Consider the following 27086-nt stretch of genomic DNA (forward strand, 5'->3'; position numbering starts at 1 on the left):
GTTTGTTTATAATGTGATTCATGTGGGGTACTTTGAGGATGATGTGCTGAGGGGTTACCACGGAGACACCACAGACACGAACAAACAAAAACCTCGGCGAAAAACAAAAACGTAAACCTAATGCGTTTCATATGGCTCATTGCCGGGCTTTGCCGAAGGTTACGGGACTGTGTCCGAAGCTTACATAAACAAAAGAATAGCATCACGGAAGAGTCATGGAACCACGACAACACATTTAACACAACATAAATTCTCACACAAATAATCACCATAGAGGTTTGCCTCCAGGTAAAATGTTCTTGGCAGATTACCAATGTGTTTGCAGAGGTCACAGAATAGAAAGAAAAAAAAAAAAGGTTTTTGTAGAATTTGAATTTCAACAGTGGGATTTCCATTATGTTGTTATCTTACCTTGTGAAAATGAATAACAGGTTCAGAATGAATGCGGATGAGCTGCAGGCAAGACCTGTAGCCTTGGAAAAGTTGTGCAAACAGCCTGAGAAAGACGGCCCTCACCTCCTTGTCCTGGAAAACACATGCGCACGCACGTACATACACAGACACAATTCATCAAACAGCTATGCCACAATGGCAGGCTTATAAGTTAATTATGCAACAGATGTTATCTGTCCTTAGGGTTATGAGTTACCGTCAGTTAGTGCCCTCACTCCAACACGAACTGAACTGTTTTGTGATAAGAGATGTTTTCTGATGAACGCAAACATATCCTCCTCATGTGAGGGGCCATCCTCCTTAAAATGAGACACCCTGAGGATCATGAATGAAGGGAGGGCATGTGATAGCGATACTGACTTACCAACAACTTGAGGTTGGAGGGTGCAGTACGCGGCGGAGGGAACGCATGGTCTGCTATCTCCAGATCAGGGTGCAAAACCTAAGAAAAATTTCCCGATAATGTATTTGTTTTCATGCAACTGATTTTTTTTCATAAATCAGTCTGCAATAACTGCAACAGCAACAAAAGTGAACATTCATCATGCATTAGTAGAAAGAGAAAGAAAGAAGGCACAGTGGGAACACACATTTTATCAGCTGTCACTAAACAATTATACAGTAAGTAGAAGAATCCAAAAACTACTTTAATATTTATCTTATTTGTTTGTCTGTGTGAATGATGGCAGAGATAATATTATTACTGTTTTTTGGTCTTCATGCTTACCGAGGACAGAGCAGTCTGTGTTTGGTGTAGCAGAGGTTCAGGGAGCAGGGACAAGTGGATACACTCAGGAATCTTTATTGTTCCTCCATCCAGGTCAGCAATAATAACATCCAGCTAGTGAGCACACATAAAACACTGACAGATCAGTCGGTGTGATTGCAGCTGGAGAGAGTACTGTGAGATACAATGCATATGCCTGATGAGGTTCAGCTGACTTCAGCTAAACCAACATCTTTTCGAAGGGGCAGGTTACTTAATCTGCATGTGTAAAAACTTCCTGAAAGCAAAGAGCTTGTTAAACTAAAATTCTCCAGGTCCTAAAATGTCACAATGCATCAAAATATCAAAATAAACTCTAGAAGACTCCAATAGTTGTTAATGATTCCCAGGTGTTTAAAAGCATTCAATGATTTAAGATCTTCAACTTCTGCATGCAAGTAAGAGAAATTGCTGGATGCCTGTGACACATCTGCACTCACCAGATCCTGGATTTCACTCTGAAACATAGAGTGCACTCCGATGATGAAGGGAGTTGGTGAGCTCAGCACCTCCAGCAGCCGCGAAGGTAGTATAGGGATGTATGGGTAACTGAATACATGGGAGAACATCAACAGTGCATACATATTATATGTTCAATAAGACTTACAGGATCATGCACAAACGAAAAAACACAGTCTATGAAAATATACTTCCCTGCCAGAAAGTTTTCGTTATTATGAAACTTAAACTCTAATGTGTAAACTCACATCAAGTGGTAAGACAGCAGCAAAAACAGAAACTCTGCATGACTCTCAGATACTTGTTGCAATCACATCATTTTCAAATTTTACATCATCGTCACAATGTCAGGAAGCCAAGTCTGTGCAACATTGACAAAATCCCAAAAACTTTGATTGTGATATAAAACGATTTTCTACTTTCTTAGAATATACAGTGGGTACGGAAAGTATTCAGACCCCTTTAAATTTTTCACTCTTTGTGTCATTGGAGCCATTTGCCAAAATCAAAAAAGTTCATTTTATTTCTCATTAATGTACACTCAGCACCCCATCTTGACAGAAAAAAACAGAAATGTAGAAATTTTTGCAAATTTATTAAAAAAGAAAAACTGAAATATCACATGGTCATAAGTATTCAGACCCTGTGCTCAGTATTGAGTAGAAGCACCCTTTTGAGCTAGTACAGCCATGAGTCTTCTTGGGAATGATGCAACAAGTTTTTCACACCTGGATTTGGGGATCCTCTGCCATTCTTCCTTGCAGATCCTCTCCAGTTCTGTCAGGTTGGATGGTGAACGTTGGTGGACAGCCATTTTCAGGTCTCTCCAGAGATGCTCAATTGGGTTTAGGTCAGGGCTCTGGCTGGGCCAGTCAAGAACGGTCACAGAGTTGTTCCGAAGCCACTCCTTTGTTATTTTAGCTGTGTGGTTAGGGTCATTGTCCTGTTGAAAGGTGAACCTTCGGCCCAGTCTGAGGTCCTGAGCACTCTGGAAGAGGTTTTCTTCTAGGATATCTCTGTACTTGGCCGCATTCATCTTTCCTTCAATTGCAACCAGTCGTCCTGTCCCTGCAGCTGAAAAACACCCCCACAACATGATGCTCCCACCACCATGTTTCACTGTAGGGATTGTATTGGGCAGGTGATGAGCAGTGCCTGGTTTTCTCCACACATACCGCTTAGAATTAACGCCAAAAAGTTCAATCTTGGTCTCATCAGACCAGAGAATCTTATTTCTCATAGTCTGGGAGTCCTTCATGTGTTTTTTGGCAAACTCTATGCTGGCTTTCATGTGTCTTGCACTGAGGAGAGGCTTCCGTCGGGCCACTCTGCCATAAAGCCCCGACTGGTGGAGGGCTGCAGTGATAGTTGACTTTGTGGAACTTTCTCCCATCTCCCTACTGCATCTCTGGAGCTCAGCCACAGTGATCTTTGGGTTCTTCTTTACCTCTCTCACCAAGGCTCTTCGCCCACAATTGCTCAGTTTGGCTGGACGGCCAGGTCTAGGAAGAGTTCTGGTCGTCCCAAACTTTTTCCATTTGAGGATTATGGAGGCCACTGTGGTCTTAGGAACTTTGAGTGCTGCAGAAATTCTTTTGTAACCTTGGCCAGATCTGTGCCTTGCCACAATTCTGTCTCTGAGCTCATTGGGCAGTTCCTTCGACCTCATGATTCTCATTTGCTCTGACATGCACTGTGAGCTGTAAGGTCTTATATAGACAGGTGTGTGCCTTTCCTAATCAAGTCCAATCAGTTTAATTAAACACAGCTGGACTCCAATGAAGGAGCAGAACCATCTCATGGAGGATCAGAAGAAATAGACAGCATGTGAGTGTTAAATATGAGTGTCACTGCAAAGGGTCTGAATACTTATGACCATGTGATATTTCAGTTTTTCTTTTTTAATAAATTTGCAAAAATTTCTATATTTCTGTTTTTTTCTGTCAAGATGGGGTGCTGAGTGTACATTAATGAGAAATAAAATGAACTTTTTTGATTTTGGCAAATGGCTCCAATGACACAAAGAGTGAAAAATTTAAAGGGGTCTGAATACTTTCCGTACCCACTGTATATGCATAATGAAATGTGAGATCATGTCATAAAGAACTCATTTAAGAAAAATTTATTTAACCTACGCCTCCATATGATGATAAACAAAAATGAAAATGATGTCCATTCTCCATCAATGATATTCATTATGTACCACTCCTAAAAGAATTTTCTGAACATACTGCATGTTAAATTTTAGAATGGCAATTTTGTGAGTTGAATTATGTATCTTTAGGCAAGAGGCAAATGAACTATAAAGTTTAGTAAAAATAACATAACTATCAATATCATGATTATTTTTTAATTCTACAAAAGGTTGCTTGTGTTGTGTTACACAAACAATCAGTATCTGACACTGTGGTCAAATAAACAGATACTGGGGCATTTGTGGCTCAGTACAGGTGGATTGTCCATTAACTGTAGGATGGATTGTCGGACTCCCAGTGGTTGACGAAATATTTTGGTATCCTTAGGCAAGTCAGTAAAGATTAGAGGTAATGAACAGTGTCTCACAAGACACTTTCACACTGTTCCTCTGTGTATGTGTAATGTGTGTAATGCACTGATCACACAGTCCTTTAATTCCCTTAAAAAGTTACATACAAGACACTGAATACATGAATTCTTTGCAAAAAGGGAAGGCAGTTAATGAGAGGAAAAAACTGCAGTGAATGGAAAAATACAGTAAGTGGAAAAATCCTTGAAGTTACTAGTTGTGCATGGCTAAACCAAGGCAAATTTGTCATCTTAAATGGTGGACTGATCCAGTGAATAGTGCTGTTTGTAGAAGTAAATGGCAGAGATGAACAAAGTTAATTATCAGTCAGATCACATGCCATGGAAGTGATAACAGTCAGTGGAAAGTCACATGAGAATATGTCCTGTTGCTGGGGTTAAACACATACTCACCTGTATTTAAGGGGAAACATTAGAGCTTCGAGGGCGCGACATGCCTCTCCGAGCCTCTGGTAACTGGTGGAGTGGAACAAAACCTTATGCTCAGTCAGAACTGCACAAAACAGGCTTAGAACATTTTGGATTCCTGGAACAAGAAAACAGAAGAGGAAATTAATGAGGTATTTGTTGAAATATGGCTGCCACATTGTTCCCGATCATTCATTAAACATTGACTATTTCTGGTGGATTTCAAACCTCAAACACAGATTAAAACAAACAATATTCCTTTTTGGGTTCTTTCCATTTCCAACAGCTTTTACTACAATTTAAAACTTGCAATACTGTGTAGAATTTTCAATGTAATTATTTCAGTGCTACCCAGGCCAAACATACCAATCTTACTATAGAAGCATAGAAGACTGTAGTGCTACTTAAGGATCGAATGGCAATATAGCATTAGTTTTATTTTCAAATATACCATACTAATTGTTGCTGACAAAGATTATATTTATTATTTATAAAAATTATAAAGATCAAATAAAACGGAATAACCGGAGTTGGAATGATTTTCCATAATCAGTAACTGTCCGCTGCTATTTTAAACTGTGCAAACCGATGGCTCACAGTGACAAAACAACCAAATGGCATGTTAAACCCTGACATAAAGTCATCTCTGAAAAACAAAGGAAATTACACTCTTACAGTATAAATAATATTTCAAATACCAATGTGACAATCAGGAAGAATACTAAGTTTACAGTTCCTGTTATTGTTTCCTATCAAGCGACTGACAGACCAATTCATCACACGTTGCAGTGATAAGGACAGACATATCTGCGCCACTGGGGGCGCTGGGTCTGGATGTTTGGCTGCCAGAGCAGAATGTTTCAGTAATAAACAGGAAACACGAGCCTCTTCAAAATCTTCAAAAAACAGTTAGCTGGTTTATTTTATTTAAACATAATTGGTCCTAATGACATATTTTTATGGCATTTTTCATTAAGACAGATGCAGAAGAATGAGCCTTGCTCATGTGACCATACTATTCAGGCCTGGATTTCAGGATCACACCTCAGTTTCAGGTGTTTACATATTTTATGGAAACAGCGACACATTTCCGAGCCCTAAATAAAAAAGTGACAGAAACAGGATTGGAAAACAGACGAGACAAAGGCAACAAACAACAAGCAGGAGGGCTGTCGATGACCGGTTCTATCTCGCCCCGGCGAGAGGGGGGGGGGGTGCTTCCTGTGTAGTGTGACATGTTTAACACACATTCCTCTCTGATGACTCGAGTGACCTGTGCACACAAATGATGTGCTGACCTGCCTGCCTGTATAGCCATTAGCCAGTCCTTATATGGACATAAGGATGACTTAATATGTCAAAACATTATAGAAGCCGTTGGTCTCACGGTAGTACAGCAAGTATACTGGAGCTGATCAGCTGACTTATGATATTTACCGTCGTGTCAGCATGCAGAGAAATTAGCTTCCGCAGTCACAGAATGATTAACTCTGTAAAAGTCTGACTGTCAATCACTTTCACTTTGTATGTCGTTAGGGCTTGACAGTCAATTGGACACATCAATTTGTCCCATTACAACAATGCAAATAAATATTATATTACAACAATCTTACCTACCGTATGTATCTGCGCCTACTATAGGCTTATATGAACCCTTCACTCTATGTATCAATCATAGATAAATGGAAGATTGCAATGAGTATTAGAGAACAGTTCAAAATTTCAAGATACAGTTTGCATAGTAAGGCCTGGAAAATGGAAAGAAACAGCAGGCCTGGCTCTGTCCACATGTTGAAAAATAAAATAAAACACAAATCTGCCTGTTCCAGTGCCTCTAAAGCTGAATAATTTACATGTTTTAGCTTATTTGTATAATCTGTGTAGGTTTTACAAGTGCAAAAATGACAAGTTGTGGTTTTAAGGCCAGCTATTTTCCCCCTGCTGACCATCTTTCTGCTAACCAAACTAACCATATCCTGGCTGCACTCCATACTTAGGATAAATACATGAGTGTTATTGAGTTCCTCTTGGCAAAAAAAAAAAAAAATCCTCATATTTCCTAAAATGTCAAACTTTTATATTTAGAAGTATATTGGAAACTAAAAAAATTGGCCTTTTATTCACTGGCTCATGAAATTGCAAACTTACACAAGTTTGAGGTGTCATGGACAAAAAATGCTCACAGTCTGACTCCCTGCAACAGTCTACAGGCTTAACCACAGTATTATTAAACAACAGCCACCAGGCGATCGTGTTACCCACCTCAGATGACCTGACCTGTAATTAAAACAAGTCGAACTTAAGCACACCAATAGCACTTTGCACGTCTTACATAATGTTAACACTGATATACGCTACCCTCCAAAGTTTGAATGCACCTCCAAATCTTCAAGTTTTACAATGTAATTTTAGTTTCATTCAAGTTTATTGATGGACAAATACTTTCTGGAATGCAACGACCTCATTTTCTAAGACAACAAGACAAAACAACATAAATTTTACTGTTACAGCCATTAGATCTTTGACTTCTAAAAATATCCACCTTTGCACTGAACCCTACAAGCCAATTTACTTCAAAGAAGTTCTATGGGATTGAGGTCAGGTAACTGAGGAGGCCATACGATGATTGATAGCACACCATCCTTCTCCTTCAATTGACTTCCTGGAGGTAAAGCATGGAGGCCAGCTTGGCCTGCAGTCTGTCTGTCTTGTTTCTAATGAAATTTCATTCCAATTTCATTATTTTAGCAAGTATCAGTAAATGTTCAAAAACGTCATATAATATTTGAACACTTTGTCAGAGAATTTCCAAAACCTCAGCTCAACGTGGCAGTGTAACATGCAAACAATAACATTTGTTAGCTATTTGATAGTTTAGAGGTTGTTATATCACTTTTTGGGTTACAACTGAAATGTTAAACTTCAAAACAGTTATTGAAAGTCAAAATCACTGGTGATCATACAAGAAACATCTCACATGGGCCTTCTGGCTGTAACAATCCTACAGTATTGGAGTTTATCACCATGTAATTAGCAAAGTAGAATATATCCTCTAAAAATCTAATAAACTAAGAAGATGAATTAATTTCATTAACTAAGCTGATGATGACAGTAATATAAATATGACAAGCATTCTGCAGCCAACAATACAAACAATCTACAAAATGCCCCACAAGCAGGTACTGTGTAAATGTGACAACCTGCAGCAGAAAGCTTCTGTTAATTCAATAAATTCTGCAGAAAGATTCATGTTGGTAACAAATAAATGACGCGGCAACAGTCCAGGGTTGAGATAGAGTAATACAGTCACTAACAAGTCATGTCCTGACTCAAGTTCCTTCCTGTCCCATGATTACTAGTTGTTGTTGTGCTTGTACCCACCCAGCTGTTGGAAGAGCAGAGCTACACTCTTGCATGTCACAGGCAATATGTCATTCAGAGGGGTCTGGATGAGCTGTCGGTCTCCTGCTCCCAGGCTAAACAGCTTCTGCAAAAAAAAAAACAAAATAAAAACAAACAAACAAACAAACAAAAAAAAAAAAATCAATCAACAGCAGCAAAGGTCAGAAAACAAACCTGGACATTTTGTCATGGCCATCATGTCTGCAGTAACTGCAACTGACAGCAGATCCAACAGATCCAATAAATAAAGAGGACAGATGTTCAGTGCTACACAGACAGTGCAGCTGCAGGACTAAATTGAATTTCATTGAGTTTATTTGTCACCAAAGACAACCTCAATTCCTCTATTAAGTACTTTCTGAATCTAAAATATAAAACGACGTTGCAGCATCAACATCTAAACAATTCTTGACATACCTACTGTAGATGTTTAACTAGGTGCTACCTTTACAACAGAGTCTGTTCCGCTGCTGATTCTTGGCCTAAAGGCAGACTTAAGCATTGGCATTTAAAGGGGCATTTTCCTGAAGAACATGGAGCAGGGCAAATTCTTTCCACTTACAGTACATTAGCCATCGTTTAAAACAAAATCTGATTTTCAGCTCACCGATGAAGATTTCTCCCCAATGGTAGCAGTAAACATACAATAATTTTCCAGCATGATTGAGACAATTTTTGGCTCCAGAGGTTTTTAAAGTTTGAAGTAATCTATTGCCTGGTTCATTGCATTTCCAGCCTCACTGTCTGACACTAAACTTCAGCAAACAAAATTCTTTTTCAGATCTTAATGCACCGACATTTTGAATAAATTCCTCTAGACGGCATCTAAAAAGCTCTGCTGTCTTCAGCCCCACGCATGGCTGGGGTATTTTGGTCTGAGTAACATGGTGGAAAGAAATGTAGTATTAGTATTAGAAAATTACTGGCTGTACAATAATCTCTGGCACCATCTGAAAAATGACATTCCTGATTGGCAGCACAGCAAACATAAATCATTTTAGTCTCTGCACTCTCAAGCCTTAGTCATCACTTCCACAAAACAATCAATGCCTCAAAGTAGAAAAGGTTTACATCAACCATTTTTAATCCCTTTCCTGGTCTGGATCCGTTGGCCCCTGTAAGAACAGGTCCGTGGCATAACAGCAGGCACTTTCAGACTTTTTTATAGTTCGTAGAACATTCAGAGGAAGTTCCTCTTTTTTGTGTGTCCGCACCACACAAAGTGAGAACTATAATAGAGTACTGTTTTAGGGAACTTTTTTAGGTCTTATTTTGGAATAGGTACTTTTCAAAAGTAAAATAGTAATCATGAGTGAAATATGAATACACTGAATCATCAAACATTGACCTAAGACAATTCAGCACCAACAACCAGCACTTTTAGAAGTAAATATTAGTTATGTAAATTACCACACAAGGAAAATAATTAAATAAATAAAACATGGACTGATGTCGAAGTCCGGGCTTTATTGGGCCTACAGGACATTACGTTATGTATGATTACATTACTTTGCTTCTACTGGTGGGGTGAGGTCTTGTAGACTGTGGTACTGACTTACCTGGGATCCACCAGCAACAGGAACCTGGAAAGTAAAGAGATTTGCCACCAGACCATCTAAAGGGAAACTCAGGCTATCGATGTACACTGTGTAGATCAGACCCAAGCAACCCTGGAAGAAAAACACACAAAACACAACTAACACATCGCACATCTGCAGAGGATAACTACTGTATTATCTCCATTTATGCTATGTAGGTGATAAGACAAAAAACAATAAGTTTGATTAGTCCCATTTAGGTAAAGTTTAATAGCTCAGTTTATCCCAGTAGCCCTTACTAACTGCAGAGAACCTATTAACATATATAGCATGGCTGAATGTGAGTCTGCAGAAACTGATTATCTTAGTCTGTAATGAAAGGATCAAAGGTGCTTATGCTTCTCTACCTCACTCATCTTACTGAAATGTGTGCTCAAACTTAAACCAACTCAATCTTTTTTGCAAAGATCATCTCAAAACCGTGAGATGAAAGCAATGAAGAGAAAAAAAATGTTTTAATTAAGATTAAATCACATGGTCTCTTATTACCCGGAATATTTCAGGATAATCCAGCCTGGACACGAGAATGAGACTTTTTGGTGCAAACACTTGAGCTGGCTGGATCAAACCATCCTCCTCTGCCTCCTCATCTTCATCTCCATCAGCCTCCATACTCTTTGATCCCTGAAACATTAAAAAAAAAAAAGAAGCTTTTTCAGTCAGAGTTCAACACAGTGCCATGGACTATAGGCTTAAATTGTACTGAAGAAGATGCCAGCACTGCTGAGCTCCTGGTTTAGCTTGTGAATACATCACTCATCACATTGTCCACTATGTTTAGCATGCGTTACGTATCCCCATGTGTTATTTGCAAATATTCTAATGTACCCCAACATAAACAGAGGTCAGTGATAATATACTGTATCACACTGAGCAATGCATACAGAAACTTAGCTTCATGAACCGCCTTTTTACCTTTTGTAAAAGTTTATGGTTGGACAACCAATTTATCATTTTCACTTGGGTGTGGAGGTGTTGTAAAATAGGCTTAAAAATAGTAGTGGAAAGTTACTTGCATTCCTCCTACAAAACAAAAATAGCTAAGATGAAACTCTTGCGTCAGACAGCGTCACAGATTCCGCATCAAAACATCTTCATTTGTCTCCAGAGAGGAGACACACATTTATAAAAGTTTAGACTATTTATTGTATTTTTTCCAATCTGTCTCCATTCAGCACAGTTGCTCATCCCAATGGAGTCAAAGAATGATATGAATAGATTGTACAGATTATATAAAATAACAATGAGGTTAATAAAAGAGCTTTTCTAGAAAGAGGCAAAGATCACATGAGATCTGTTTTGATAAGAGGCAACAATGAGTTCACGTGAATTTTGCTTCCCTCTAACAGTCACATACTAACAAAGCAAAACACCAAATATGCTGACAACACATTAAGACAAGCATAGGCATATAAACTTCTACCATGGATAGGTTTCCTAAGTAATTGTAGGTACCAGAAGCACAAATTAACCATGGGAAAGTATAACAACTGTAAAAAGAACTGCATTCAGACATTTAAAGAAAAAAAAGCCAGACATTATGGGTGAACAGTTTTTCATAAGTTAAACATAATGTACACTATAAAGTCAATTTTGCCATGATTAAATCTGTTATCATAGCACCAAGGTTGTGGTACAAGCAGCAGTCTCAGTGTGGTTTTAATTGTCTCCATCATGCATCTCTGAGCTTTATCAGAGCACTGATTAACCAACCTCTTGGTGCTCATTCCTAACTAAAGCCCTTATCACAATCTGGTATATTTCTCCAGGCAGTGAAAACATGCCATGAGTGCTTCTTCATCTCAGGACCAAGGCCTATGGGATCAAAATAACCCATTCAGATGGGGGGGTCACATTTCGCAATTATTTTTAGGATTTGGTTTAATTATTAGACAAAACATATTCTTCTACTGCCCATCTGGATTGCCCTGAAAACAGACTAAGCAGATAAGAATGTCAGATGAGAGAGTAAAGTTTGTTAAAACACCCTCACGTTTCAAGATGTTCCGTGTCATAGGCTGAATCCGGGAACTAATGTTTATTTTGCAGAAACATGATGTCTGGGCAAGACCAAATATAGACTAATCTAATAATTATCACAAAGCTGGTGTTTGTGGTTGGGGAGTCTATCAAATTCAAAGGTTTATAGGTTAAAATCCTCACAATGCAAATGGTAACACACAGAGCATCCACGTGTCCTGGTCAAATGTATTTTTATCCTACACGAACATCTCAATTACTGTTATCTTAGACACAAGTGTTTAAGAGCGAAAGACATGACACAGCAGGCGTGTGTATTTTCAAAACAGATGTATTAAAGCCTATATTGAAGTGTTTTTAAAATTAGACATCGCACAATCCTAATAATAGCTACAGTACTGAGTACTGTGAAATTTAGCAGCAATGTTGTACTTCGTAAATCAGAATATATCTCCTTTCTAAAACATGGAAAGCTCACAGGACGTGTATATCAATGTGTGACTGTACAGTATTTTGCACAGTTTCCTGCTTCGGGTGCACTGCGCAACTCCGACAACCTGTTTGACAATGCTGAACTTCCTATAAAAAAAAAAAAAAAAAGAAGACACCCAGACAGAAAGGGAGTTTGTGCAGCAAAGTTTAAAAGACATTCTGGCATCACAGATATGATGCGGTTAAGTTTTTCTCTGGCTGTATGATTATCTAATTGCTTACACTCACCAAAAGAACAAAAAATAAGAAAAAAAAAAAAAAAGAGGTATATTCCATGTGGAAACCCGTTACTATCAAGCCTGGTAATTACGTGCCACAATTTGTGATTAAACACAAAATATCTGTTATCAAAGTACTGTCATTACAGCCTATTCCGTCCTGCTGTACAGACATACTGTAACGTAAACATTTAATGTGAAGTATGTCTGAAAAAAGGTTTGCAGTTATTACTAATAGCCCTGCCAGTCCCTACATAACAGTAAACAAAGACACAATTACGAAAACATTTGGCCCCACACACAAGTTTAAATCTGCTGTTAATAAAAACTCATACTGAGCTAGTGTGTGACTGTGGGTGAGGACAGAGAACAGACGGAGGAGGATTAAAGTTTCAATACTAAATGAGGATCATCCACTGGTGTGCAGTCGCCAACTCGATTAGCTGGGAGACTTCACCCACCAGTGACGAGCAATGACAGTTCACCCACAGAGACCTCATGACAGTCAACAACCAGGCTATTTTTGGTTATTTCCTCCTTTAATGTGACAATTTGCCCCAAATGCTTCCTCTTCTGACAATGGGGAAAGTTTGTGTAATCATGGTCTGATTCACACTTCAGTGGTTAATTGATGAGGAATGGATGTGCTACTACAGTGTTGGACATTCCACCAAAGTGACTCTTGTGCTGTCTATTTCTCATTCACAGTTGCATTTCAAATTTAACAGGGTTCCTACTCATCCCCAGAAATTATTTATAAACAATCATAAATTATTTAATAAATGATAAGGGAACAATTTCAGCAACATAAGGCTGGTATGTCAGCTCGGACGTGGTGGGATGGTGTCTTACACTAACAAGTTCATCCAGGTGGAAGACTCGTTTAAAATGCACAGTACTCTGAAAAAGTTTGGTCATTTGAGAAGCTTAGACTGTTATTCATCACACACACGCCATCAGCGAGGTTTTTGACTGGACCCAAAGCCATCCTGCTGCATGACAGTGAACCCAGATATGCAGCCAGAGGCAGTAACTATCTTCATAGACAAGAAGAAGTCCTGAAACAGATGGCGTGACCCCCCACAGAGCTTTTTTGGAATTAACTAATAAATAAAAACTACTCATGACATTATTTCGGAATGTTTCCTCACTTTATGTTAGAGCCTTTTCATGATGCTGTATGTGCTAATAAATGGCTCTGTAATTAGAGGACGACAACTAATACTATAGCAACTTTATATGTAGCTTTGCTAAAAACGTTCAATAGTAAAGATTACAGCTAAAATTTGTGTATGAATTTGACCTTTACTGCTCATCAGATTACATTTCAATAGTGATATTATCTAAAGTTTTTATTTTCAGAAAGTATATGCTGTCTTCATAAACTTCAGGTGATATGGGGCGAATTTAAAAGCCCACTAACATACGGTACCCCCCAACTTTAGCTGCCAGTCATGATATGTCCTTCACAAAACAGAGAAGATACAGTAAATTGTACAGTAAAAATTTTCAGGACATATTTCATTTGATTCATTTTTTTAAAATTATTTTTCTCATTTTCCAAGACTGGAAACTGATCTATATATCTCCAGGTTTTGGGGTCCTTGTTGAACTTGAAAATGATCTGCTGATCTAACAGGAATGTCATCGATGACTGCCTTCCACATGTGAAAGGATGTGAGGTCACAGTGGGCAGTGCGACAGGAGTCATTTAAGGCCTCTAACAAAGAGAAACACAGTGAAACAATTAGCTTGGTATTCCGTGGGCTTTTGGGAGGGAGCAACATTAACAAAACTATTCATAAGTATAAAAATGATCCTGTCCAAACAAAACTGTTGTAATCAATAATTTATAGGGGTTTTGAACATTTGTGCCGTGACCACTAATCTGTAATCAAACACAATCTTGTAAGGCATGAGTAAATCAAATACAAAACGCTGGAGGGGAGCATAGGTCCGTTGTCTCTTTCATAACAGCATCTTGAGCCAGTTCACAATTTATTTTATTCTATTTTATTTATTTATTTTTTTGCTTCTAGTGCCTCAAATTCTGGAAGACATCATGCAGACAACACAAATCCCTAGAAGTTAGAAAAGTGCCAAAAAAAAAAAAAAACAAAAAAAAAACAAAACACAAAACAAAACAATAAAGCCTAAAATGGAAAAGAGAAAATGAGAACAATCAGATTGCCCAACACAAACATCCTTGATGGCCTCTCATGAGAGACTAACAAGGATGAATGTGACCTCATGCTCATCAGGATGATCTTAAGGAGGCTTACAGGGAACACAAGAATCCAGCTGTTCAGCAGTGATGTGATACACAGCTGTCTGCAGAAATGAAAAATGAAATATTTATATTTATACCTTCACTCCATCAGGATCAAAGAGGCCAGTGGCACAGTGGTTAGAAACACATCACAATGTGTAGCTCACATTGCTTTGTATCTCCACCTGCTGACAATCCTAAGGCAGCTGTGCAATTGGAGGACAGGAGACTAACATATTCTTATTTATACAAGACTTTCTGTGTTAGCCCTGTGATGGAAAACCTTCACCCCAATGAACTCTGGGATATGGAACCTGTGGTCCTAAAAATGTTCAAGCTATGAAAAAAGAAAACAATAAATGCATTAATAAAAACAACACAAAACTTACACAAAGGCCAAGTACTAGCATGTACAGTGTACGTGACCCTCCAGTGTGTAATCCGTGTGTATTGCAGTCTTACCTGCAGATTGACCTCAGCCTCATAGAAAGTGAGGCAGGAGCAGAAGTGTCGGTCTGAATCGATATCTGTCAGCACAACAGTGAAGAAGGTGGGTGCTTTCCTCTCCCTGGATAGCCTCCAACCTCCAGGCTGGCAGAACTGAGAAGATAATCAAAGAAAGTGCATGAGAGTATCAGAGGATAAATCAGACATACACAGTACAACAGTGCAGCACCAGTAATAAATGTGTGTGCGATGCATCATCTGTTTTAGACAGGACATGTACTTTTTAATAATTTAAGCTACAGTTACAAAGTCCATAGTTCTAACGCCCTTTGAGATTCAAACCTTAAATAGACAGGGCGCCAGCATAGCTACTCCAATTCTAATGCCCCCATAGAGAGCAAAGGCAGGATGTCCTGTTTCACTGCAGTAATTACATCTGCTCATCAGAGTGGGAAGTGGCATGTTCACTATTTATTTTCCTTGAAAGTCATCAGGCAAAACTGTGTGAGCTCATTAACAGGCAAAGACCAGTGGAAAAATTCCCACAAAAACTTTTGCAAAATAGATTAAATTGAGGTTGTGAGGTTAAATTGTGGCAAATATAAAATATTAATATATGTTACTAATAGTTAAACATTATGTATTAGCATAAAAGAAGATGAATTAAAAAAAATTATTATTATATATTATTATCCTTTGTTTAAACTGTCACACACACACACGCACACACACACACACGCCAAATTTGCCAGTGAGTAAACAAGTAGGCCGTATAGTGAAGTATAATACAATTCTCCATGAGCAAGTTTTACCAAAAATGTTCTTGGAATAACAAATTAGTAATATTGCCAAATACTCTTTATTGGGGTTTAAAGGATAACACAAATCACCGATTTTTGATGCATGACAAAACTGAGCCATTTTTAGCAAATTATGGGCACAGAAAGTCAGAAAGACTGTTACCATAACAAAAAGCATCCTACAACAAGTTTTAGGTCTCAAAGCAACAGTGTGAGTCATAACCAATCCTGACACAAACCATCTGTGATGTGTGGAAAAAACCAAGCTTTTCTGATACAGTGCTTAGCCAGTTCATCAGTAAATTGATTTTATAGATGGAGACTTCAATTTCACAGAAATGTGCTCATGCAACAACACTGTTGATTGAAAATATTACTTTCACATGAAATGCCTAATTTTAAAAATAGTAAAAGCAAAACAAAAAAGCAATGAGGTTTATTGATAATTTTGGTGAAATGTATTAACTAGTCGGGCATACAAGACAGCAGAGTGGAAGTATATGGGAGAAGAGAGGCATTTGGTCAGAGGGTGGAGTGTTTGTGTCTGATCTCTCTCTGTTTTTGCTGGAAGGCCAACTAGCCTGGCTTTAACAACAGTGTTTAGACTGCTCCGCAGGGGTTACACAGGGGATCACAGGACACATGGAGGAAAAGAGGAGACTGGGTAAAGCAGAGGTGGGTGAGGGCAAAAACAGATGGGCCAATGTAGAGATGGATCTGTGTACAGCCAAAGACAAATATACCAGAAGGTAGCATATCTGAAGCAGGAGAGGAGACGAGAAAGAGAAGAAGAAGAAAAAGAGAGCGGCAGAGAGGAAGGAAGGTTAGGAGAGGAAGGTGTCGGGGGGGATGCCACAATCTTTCAGCAGATACAATAGCTCGCAGGAAATCTGGTAAACCTGCATTGTGGAGAGGTGTGTGTGTGCACATATGCTCAGGCCAGACAGCACCCAAGGACAAGCATGGATAACAGTGATCCTGTCCTAAACTATTTCAACTATTCCATTCATTGTTGTCAAAAAAAGATAAACACCTATGGGGCTGCATAGCTCTGAAGATCACAGGAGATACAACATCCTGTGTGTGTGTGTGTGTGTGCAGGAGTGCATGTGTGAAAGGGGGACTAACTTTAAGAGGGAGCAAGATAGAGAGAGCACACGGAGGTTCAATGGTGAGAAGATGAACTGACTTGCTTTAATTGACATTAAAACAATATTCCCTTGAAGCCTTATCTTGCCTGTAGGGCTGCAGAGAGACACTGGAGTCCTGGCACAGAGAATTTAGGGAGTTCAGTAAAAACTTCACTTTATTCAGAAACAACAAGCATCAGACAGACTACTGACACTATCGTGCACACAATACAGTATAAGGATGTCAAAGTGAAAGATGAATGACTGTTTAGCTTCAATATCACAATGGATCCAGTAAGGACATTACAAAAACAACAGATCAGTGAAAAAAAAACAAGATTAATAACTTATGACAAATACGGATTCCATTCTATTGCATTTTTATTAAAAGATGTTACTAAGCCTTTAAACATGTTTCCATGCAACAATATCTGTTTATGACTCTCATCAAGACTTTTAGTATCTGCAACAATGTGTCGTAGATAACTGTGTTCATGTGCTGCATTTGTTTGCTTGTGAAGCAGGTTGACCGTCTTAATGATTTCAGAAGAATTTTTTTTGCAAAATTAGTGAAATTTGAGAAGGGCTGTGTTGAATTCTGAAAATGATTAGCATTTTAAATTTAACACAAATGCAAAATGCAATAAGGATATAAACACACAAGTTCACATTTCTGAGGCTAGAACTACTGGGCAGAGTGAATGATGTCATATAAGAATCAAAATGAAGAATGAGTAATAGAGAGGGAACCTTTTCTTTTTTTTTTTTAAGTGTAAGTGTATTAGTGTGTGCAAATTAGCAGTGTGTGCTACATTCTGTGACCAAAAGCAGTGAATGACACTGGACAGAGTACCAGAAAGCAGAGCTGAGGACACAAGTGGAAGTGATGACTGACAGCATCAGACACAAGTTGTACTGTACATTCAGCTATAACATGACACAAATTCAATGCAGTGCAACAGGTGCAATATGTGGGAAACACACATGCACACACGCGCACACACACGCACACACACCCACCAGCAGAGACAAAACACAATTCCTGCTCCAAAATTAGACCTTAGTCAAGTGACAAAGGAACTCTGGGACACACTTGCTGCATTGATGTCAAAGAGTGGACTGCTCCAACTGAAGTATTCACCTACTCAGACAGCGACACTGGATCTGCAGTCTGACCTGCTAAGTATCGTCACAGCAGAGTGGTAAAGGAGCAGCACCAATAAAAACGGAAAAAACCACCACCCTACCACCAACACACACAGGGCATTGCTTGACGAGGGCAGGTCCGCATTCCTATAGTGTGAGACATTAATGCCTTGTCAGGCCTGCACAGACTAGATATAACTGGGACAGCACCCGTTACTGAAGATGACTCAGGACAAAGCAACACAGGGAATGGTCTCTCCCTGTGTCAGCTGTGTTTTTTCTGGTATGAAACATCTGAAACATGCATAGAACCAACTTTATTGTGTTTTTATTATGGTCCCAACCCGTCAGAGTCCAGCACTTAAGGAAATACAAACAAGTTTTGAACAGTCATAAAACCTTTTAAGAGTCTTACCATAAATGAGCTAAATCCTACAATTGCTTTCCGAAAACACCTTATTTCGTAAGTTCATTGAGTTGCAAAACCAAATAACATCAGATTGTTCTTTTACAGCAGACCAAGCTATCTTCTTTGATCAAGATGCAAGCAAAAATTCCCTAAACTGAATAGAAGAAAAAAAAGAAAACATTACTAAAAGAAATAACATAACATAAATGTCAAAACAACTGCAAACCTCAAAAATAAGTAAACATATTGCCAAAAAATCTCAAATCTTAAAACAGCTGTTACTGAAAGGAAAAGATGTGGGGAAAAAAGCATCTATAACTATTCAAACTTTCATGTAATAGAAGTGAACTGTAGATGGAACCTGAATGTAAAGTCACTGCCAATATGATGTGGTCAGGAAAACTTAGTCACAGATGTGCGCTACAGTGTGTACTTCCATCAACCTATTCTTTCTCACTTGTTCCTTCCCCATTTGTGTAGAAAAGGCACATGCCAGGAAGACAGCACAATGGCGGAAAGTGAAGTGTAAGGTGTCAGGGGCCTGAGAGGGACTGGCCAGGGGGTGGGAAGGTCAATGGCTTGCTGCCTGCCCAGCGCTCAGGTCTGCAGGATGAGCAGCAAAACAACACAGAGTGGTTTGGTCCCCCTTTGGGTGGAGCAGCCTCCCTCCCTCACTTGCCTCTTTCAATAAGTGTCAGTGAGATTTAAATAGGAAACAAAACTGTCAGAAAAATGACCATAATAGCACAGTTATCCAAATAATATTTAGTGGTTGCAATGAGTCAATTTACTGTGCCATCACTCAGTACTCTATGGGGTAGCATCTCCACTCCACAGTTTCATTCCTTAGCTCTGCTCCCCCACATTCACCAACACTCCTGGCTTCAATTTGCATAGTTATGCAATACCAGGCACATATGGTATATTTTAGAGATATTTTTAGACAACCATAATGGACCACAGTAAATCAAAAAAAAAAAAAAATAGTGGGACAGCCTTCCAGCAAATATGGCAAACAATACATTCCAACAAATTAAAGCATGCCATATGTGTAGGAAATGCAACACCAGAGACAGCCTACTATATCATGTATTTTTAGCAAAGATGTAAAGGGTAGTTTGTTAAGCCATTCACAGAGCAGCAACAAGCATGTATGGACAATTCCGCTGAACCCGAAGATCCCTGGGGACGATTTGTTCACTTCAGGGCAAATACTTCAATTTATTTCGAAACAAAGCATAAATTAAAAACATATGGCCAATTCACCACATGCAACCCAAAAACAGAAATAAAACAGATCCTTTAGAGAATCAGACTTAAGTCAATCCACCGTCACATCAGCTCATCCCGTCCTGCATCCTTACTCTTTAAAACAAGCCTGTGTGATGTTTACAGTTGGCATGGAAGCACCAAACCTTCCATGGACTTCATTATGTGTTGGTATTGTCAAAAGTAGGTCAACAACCACCATATCTCCCAAACATAAAAGAGTTGAATCATAGTTCAGGGAAATATCTGGTACGAAAAAAAACAAAAAGGCAGCAAAATTCCCTTTAAGCATCCGTGGAAAGTCCATGGGTTTTCCAGACACTGCTTAATAGTAGGTTCTACTGACAAAATTCATATTAAAGCCACCTGAATAGTATAAAATGCAAGCAGAACTCAAAATATAGTCCCATTGCAGCGATAGAAACTGTGTAATGCTTATGGCATTTGAGAAAAAATAATCAATGAATTCTGCTAAAGATGGACCTGTTGCATATGAGCATGCCTGCCTTTGTTACTCAACATTACATTTATGCTAAAAGAATGTAACAGCTACAGAGTTTCACAATTCATGTGAGGTGTCTTAAATTCACATATCTGGCTACACAGTGTGGTTGGCTTTGTACAATAAACAACGATACACTTAGCTTAAGTAAATTGTTGATAACTGGTAATGACTACTAAGTGGAACAAATGTTATGTTGCATGTAAATAAGAAGGCTTTGTTAAGCTCCAATACCGGGTAATGTGCATGCATTGAAGCCGCAGACTACAAAAAACCACAATGATTTGGGCATTTCTGACAGCCATGGTAAAATACTGGTCTTAAGGTCAATTTGTAGCAAATTTGTACCAAATACAGTAAGATCAATAGATTTTAGGTGCCTCTTATTGTGCTTCATGTTATAGTACATGACTGGTCTCAGTCAAGAATACCAGGCAGAGGCACCTAAAATGTGGTCAGACTGAATACATTTATTTTAAAATCAACAAATCCTGCATCTTCCTACACCAGTTTAGCAGCCCAGACTTACTATGTTTTGGTTATTTGCCTAGTGTTACCACACTGCTATAGGATTCTTTAAACTTGCATCAGCTGAAGATAAACAAGGCTGATTCTTTATTTAATTTGTAAAAAGTAAACACGACAGATCAAAACACGTCTGTGTTCATGGAGTGATGAATGAAAGAGCAGAGTAAACATCTTTGTCCTGAGGTTGTAGATCAGTACAATGGCTGTCCTGCGTCAGACTGCTGAGCCCCGGGCTTAAGAGCACACTAACATAATAGCTGATAGTGACCTAGCTGTGGAGCAGGTGCTTCCTCCCCTGTTCGTGGGGGCCCTGGCTAAATTAATTCACTGTGGCTCTCAGTTTCACTTCTGCCCTTAACAAGCTCATTTTAAACCACAAGTATAGTTCCTCTCCTCTAATGCAGTGTGAAGGATAAATTTGTGCAGTACACTATATATCAAATTAAGCATAAAGAAAAAAAGCTTCACTCACAAAAATGTTTTATGTGAAGACCATAACCCAGCCAGCAACTAAACATGTTAATTTAATATTTCCCACTCAAGAAGCCACACAATCAGCTATTAGATGGTGGCATCAAAATTTAAACTATTCCTCTGAAGGGGTACAACTTGACACAAGCAGAGCGTCACAACCGGACTGCCATGACCGTGTCAATGGAACAGAAGACTCACGTGCACATGACCATTAGTAAGAGGAAAAAAAAAAAAAAAAAACCTGGCACTTGGCCACATGAGCTCCACATATAGTGTTGTTCTAAAACAATCAGGGATGTTTTGTTGTGATGTACCGTAAACATGATGTCCAACCTCATATCCTCTCTTTAAAGATATCATATCATATCCGAATGCACTCCAAGAATTGTTTTTGTTTTTTTTTTTTTTTTTTACAGGCCTGGAATAATTTCCCAGCACACTGAGAGTAGCCACACATAATGAAAATGGTTCCTACTTCACTGCTAGTTGTCAGAAATGAACACAGGTGTAAGATGTCACATCCTATCCATTGTACAGTGCACTCACTTTAAAACTTCAGTTTTGTTTTCCTGTGTAACTAAACGATTTAGACCTTAGCTCCGCATAAACAAAAATTTGATTTGCTGGAATATTTGAATGACAACTAAATTTTTTTAAAAAGCAAATATCAGAATATTAAAAAAAAAAAAAAAAAAAAAAAAAAACTTCTTTTGCACAGACAGAGGGACAACATACATGTAGGAAACTAGTATGTGTATATTTGAAAATGTAAATATGGAGATGCAAGAATCTAACTTACATCATCAGCCACTGGGCCATTCACCAGTAGCCAGTTAGAGAAAGTTAGGAGCCAGTCAGCTCTTTAGATGGAAAGGAGGAAAAGTACAGGATGGCCGGGTATTAGAAAACTTTGCTCTTTGACCTGCTTATCTGACTACTGGTGCCAGTTACAATAACTACACATATAAACAATAAACCATTAAGACCAGAAGCCTCTACTGTAATTCATCTTGTGTATGATGAGCTTAAACTTCTCCAGTGTACTGTGGCTTCATTTCATCCTGTGTATTCCCATTTCCTGGTGAGCGCAAAGTGCTTTCCAGCATGGAAAAGTCCTGCTTGCTTGACAGCTCTAGCTTTGCTTCCTGAAGTGTTTAGCTTCACTGGAACACGAAGCATTGATTACTCATGTGTGGATCTTCCTGACAAACACATGATCGCATTCTCCCCTGGGCTAGAACGGCATCCTGCTAACAGGAATGCACTGTTTAGTTTTTGTCTCATAGTTTTACAAACATCATAGGACTGACGTGCAGTACGACATGTCAAGTTATGGCCACTTTAGTCAGTCAATCAAGCTGCACAATTAAGCCACATTCTTTTGTCTGTGGTTTGGCACGAAGTGCAAAACTGACTAACCAAGGCTGCTGATTATGAGCAATGCAGTTAAGCTTTGTCATAATTTGCTTATCCAACCGGCTGAGAAAACAAGGCCAGATGAATGACTCCTCACAGCATTAAGGGCTATTCATTTCTCAGTCGAACTGAAAATGACCAAAGTACAAAACCTGAGGTCATACTGGAACCAAATATCGACCAAAATCTGATGAGCCAAATCTGAGACAATATGCAATACAATCCCTTTATTTTGTTAAAATTTCTCCAAACTCTTCAAACCCAGCACTCACATCAACCAATCACATTCCACCAGCAGTTTCTGAATATCTTGAGCATCCTTCCTGGAAGTGTAAGACATGGGCCTCATTATAGCAGGGATTTGGGGGAAAGGGAGGAGTTCAAGGAGTCAAGGTTCTAGACAAGAGAAATGATACAAATGTTTACAGTCTGGTCAAGTCTGGTCAAATTCCTTCATCAGAGGAAGCTGGGCCCCAAGAGGAAATCTCAATAAAATTTAATGTCTACACATTTTTGTCAGAAGAAAACAGTACATACAGTATGTGTTGATGTTGTATTTCACTATATGTATTGCAGACAAAACAAACAATATTTGCAATAATGTCACATCAAAACCTTTGGACACATTTGTCAAACACTTTTGACTGGTAGTGTATTTCTGGCAGATAGCATTCATATATTTAGAAATGCATGTAAACCATCCAAAACATATAGAATTGTGTAAAACCTATTTCTCAGAAACAGTCAGGGAAAAAGCTTATTTTTTTGTAATGACTCCAAAACCCATTTACCATATTACAAATTTTGGAAGCACCTGAAGATGACGATTAAAGGGATGTACCCCTCCCTATTTTGAAATCATAGATTGTAGAGAAGACAAGCTGTAGTGCTAGTGTTGTCACTGCTGTTTAGATGGAGATGGATTTGGGTTTACCACACTGACCACCCTCTTGACAGTTCATATTTAGGACAGCAGAGATGAAGTCTTGGTGGAGCTGTGGAGGGATGAGACACCACCAACCACCACGTCTGCATTTGACATTTGGTATTGAAACCAAGATGTCTTGTGGAAAAACATGGTGACTGAAATAACTGAATGGTAATCAAAAGCAAAAGCAAAGACTAAAGTAATTTTGCTTTAGTTGCTGTCAGTCGAGCTGCATCTTTAGTTTTGGGCCAAAAAAAAAAAAAAAAAAAAATCTGTAAATGTTTGAGCATGCAGTGTGACGAACCAGCAGATGACCGGCATGGTATGTGGTCAGAGAAACAACTCCACTTGCTTAGCTGACTGAGTGGAACACAAAACCCACACCACATACTGTGTGCTGGACTGGACCAGTACAGGATTACAATTGTTCAGTACTTCAGCGTCTCGCCTACAGCCACAACACGTGGTGACTAGAAACAGGGCAGTCTCAATATTAGACTCCCACTGTTTTCACTGTTATACACCTAAGGCTACAGGTTTTAAGACTTTAAAAGGTGAAGACAGGTCACCTACAAACTTCGAAAAACAAAGTCTAAAACACATCAGGGAGGGAGAATGTACAGCAAATGTAAGGCAAAGGTAAAGGTGTTGACAACAAATCCTTTGGGAACGTTTAAGCTACAGCATTGAGAGGTCTCCGTCTCTTTATGATGTATCTGCCAGTCTACTGGAAAATTAAAGCATATACTGTATGCCAACAATTGTATGCACCAATTAAAACTAATACCTGAAAAATGAAACACAATTAAATGTATAATTCAATCAGAGCAGTATTATTATCCTTATTAGTGATAATCTGAAAATTTGATATGGCCAGAAAATAGTTCCCAGATGATGTTTTCAAATTGCTTTTTTTTTCTCCTCCCTATAATTTTTTCTATAGATAGAGCGGGGATCTAACTCCAGTCCAGACCTGTTTGTTTATCCCTGCCATACCCACTGCTGGTTCAAGTGTGTTCAGCCAATCAGAAGCTGCAAGGGCAGGGAAAAGTTGGAAAAGACCCTTAAGATAGAGGATCTCCTCCTGTACATGTCACCTTAGCCCTAAACACAGAGCGCATCAACATCAGCACCTCAAATCAAATGATCCTTTTTGACTGACTTCGGGCTATTTCCTCCTGGGAAACATGACAAAAGCATCTAGACTAGATGTAATGGACTGAACGTCATTTTCAGTGTTGAGTGTGTCACTAATACTAGTCGTGGCCTAATGGATAGGGAGTCGGACTTGTAGCCTGAAAATTGCAGGTTTGAGTCTCGTGTCGAGGAATTGTTGGTGGGATAGAGTGAATAGCCAGCTCCCTGTCCACCTTCAATACCACGACTGAAGTGAGACCCTTGAGCAAGGCACCGGACCCCCAACAGCACTGGCTGCCCACTGCTTTGTGGTGTGTGTGTGCACTTTGGGTGGTAATGCAATTTCCCCATTGTGGGACTAATAAGGGCCACATAATGTGGAAAGGATAGCTGATTTTGAAAAAAGGGCAGCACGAGCGAGCACTGTTGCCTCACAGCAAGAAGGGCCCGAGTTCACAACCCATCAGGGACCTTTCTGTGTGGAGTCTGCATGTTCTCCCTGTGCTTGCGTGGGTTTACTGCGGGTACTCTGGTTTCCTCCCACAGTCCAAAAACATGTATGTCAGGTTGACTGGTGACTCTAAATTGCCCATAGGAGTGAGTGTGAGTGTGTGAGGTTGTTTATCTCTATGTGGCCCTGTGATGGACTGGTGACCTGTCCAGGGTGTACCCCTGCCTTTCACCCAAAGAGAGCTGGGATAGGCTTCAGCAGATTCCTGTGACCCTGGTTAGGAATAAGCGGGTATAGATAATGGATGGATGGATAACTTTGAAAAACGTAAACAATATTTGGTAAATAAAATATCAATGAGCTCAGTATTTCTAACAGTGAATCAAAAAGGACCAAAAAAAAAACCTTTAAAGTACTCAATTCAATTCCTACGACGTTAGCAGTAAATATTTACAATTTACAAGCTCTGCAATCTACAAAAGCAGACTCTGTATTCGTTACTCCATTCAATCACTAATACATGGATCAGATCAATTTAAAAACCATTTTGCTGTCTTACAATGCAAATTTTACACCCATTTAATTAATATAGCAAATTAAATGTAAACATGAAGAAAATGGTGCCTGTTAGCAGCACATGTCTAAAGGACTCACTGGGGACAATGTAGTAACAAAGGAAGAAACTCATAAATCCACATTTGGCAATATGTTATCTACAAGAAGTGATTGTTAGTAACAAATACTCCACAGTTCTTGTAAGTAAACACTAAGGTAACTCCAGACCTCCCTGTGGCAGTTTTCCGATTTTAAGTCTTTGCTTTAAAGTATCTGATGGTAAATGTAAATAACAAAATGTAGGCTGTACCGTAAACTTTAAAAAAATGAATGTTGTAATGAAACAAACATCCCAAATTAGTCCTTTTAATCATATATGTAATTAAACTCATTATTTAAAATGAACTTTATTCTCATTGGATTATTCATTTCAAGAATCCCACAGCTCAAGCACTTTTTTTCTGTCACGTAATCCATATCCTGTTCATCAGAGAAAAGGGAACAAAATAAGTATGATTCAAGGAAATCTGCCAATGAATGTGTAAGAAGTACTTTTCCTCAACGGACTGTTCTGATATTATTGTGCACATATCAAAAAGTGTTCAGTCTGGTACGAGATAATGTCACTTGGTAATGTTAGTGTTAGTCATTACCAGTGTTAGTTAGGTAATCATCATTCTAAAATGTTGCGGTTTATTCATGGCAAACCTCCTACATGAACGTATCACTAACTCTACATGTTCCGGTGTACCATAGAGATTGTGTCTTGATACGGGAAGGTCCATCTACAGGCCTGACTCATTGACAAAACATGAGGATTTGAAAGGTTTCTATCATCATCGCTTGCCTGGAAGATTAGAAACACATTTTTCCTAACACAAGTTGTAAACGCTTTTTCTTGTTGCATTCCTCATCTGTGGTTATTTAGTTTGCTGGGGGTCTGTTGTGACCGCAAAATGCTTTTCGTGCTTCATCTGCTGTTTTCTACAGATGTGCTCCTTAGTGTTTGTAAATGAGTCATTTTCTTTTTCATGGAGTAGAGGAAATCTGCAAATAATAATGGCTTACATACCAGCCGAAAACAGAGTCAAAATGCAAATTGCTTAGTGGGTCTGTTAAACACTATGGTGTATCTTCATTAAAGCTTCAAAGTTGGAATTTCAGTAATTTGGCTCTTGACCAAAGTTTGTCACACACACTAGAGAAGCAAATTTCTGGAACAACCCCCTCATTCCTCCTCCTCTGGGTGCTTTTTTCATTTAAAACTGAAGACGTCAACATATG

General features: G+C 38.9%; 1 protein-coding gene across 3 annotated transcripts in view; it reads right to left on the reverse strand.

Moving 5' to 3' along the window:
• The window catches only part of sbf2 (SET binding factor 2), an 80430-nt gene that overhangs the window by 39615 nt on the left and 13729 nt on the right, over positions 1–27086 (reverse strand). For all 3 annotated transcript variants that reach the window (XM_026320582.1, XM_026320581.1, XM_026320583.2), the window contains exons 3-11: positions 15073–15210; positions 10141–10275; positions 9613–9723; positions 8033–8138; positions 4637–4769; positions 1660–1768; positions 1181–1294; positions 818–895; positions 412–525 (exon numbers count right to left, since the gene is read on the reverse strand). In XM_026320582.1, coding sequence (XP_026176367.1) covers positions 412–525; positions 818–895; positions 1181–1294; positions 1660–1768; positions 4637–4769; positions 8033–8138; positions 9613–9723; positions 10141–10275; positions 15073–15210 — 1038 coding nt within the window. The remainder of the gene's footprint in view (positions 1–411; positions 526–817; positions 896–1180; positions 1295–1659; positions 1769–4636; positions 4770–8032; positions 8139–9612; positions 9724–10140; positions 10276–15072; positions 15211–27086) is intronic.

This window comes from Mastacembelus armatus, chromosome 3, assembly GCF_900324485.2.
Source record: "Mastacembelus armatus chromosome 3, fMasArm1.2, whole genome shotgun sequence".
Lineage (NCBI taxonomy): Eukaryota > Metazoa > Chordata > Actinopteri > Synbranchiformes > Mastacembelidae > Mastacembelus > Mastacembelus armatus.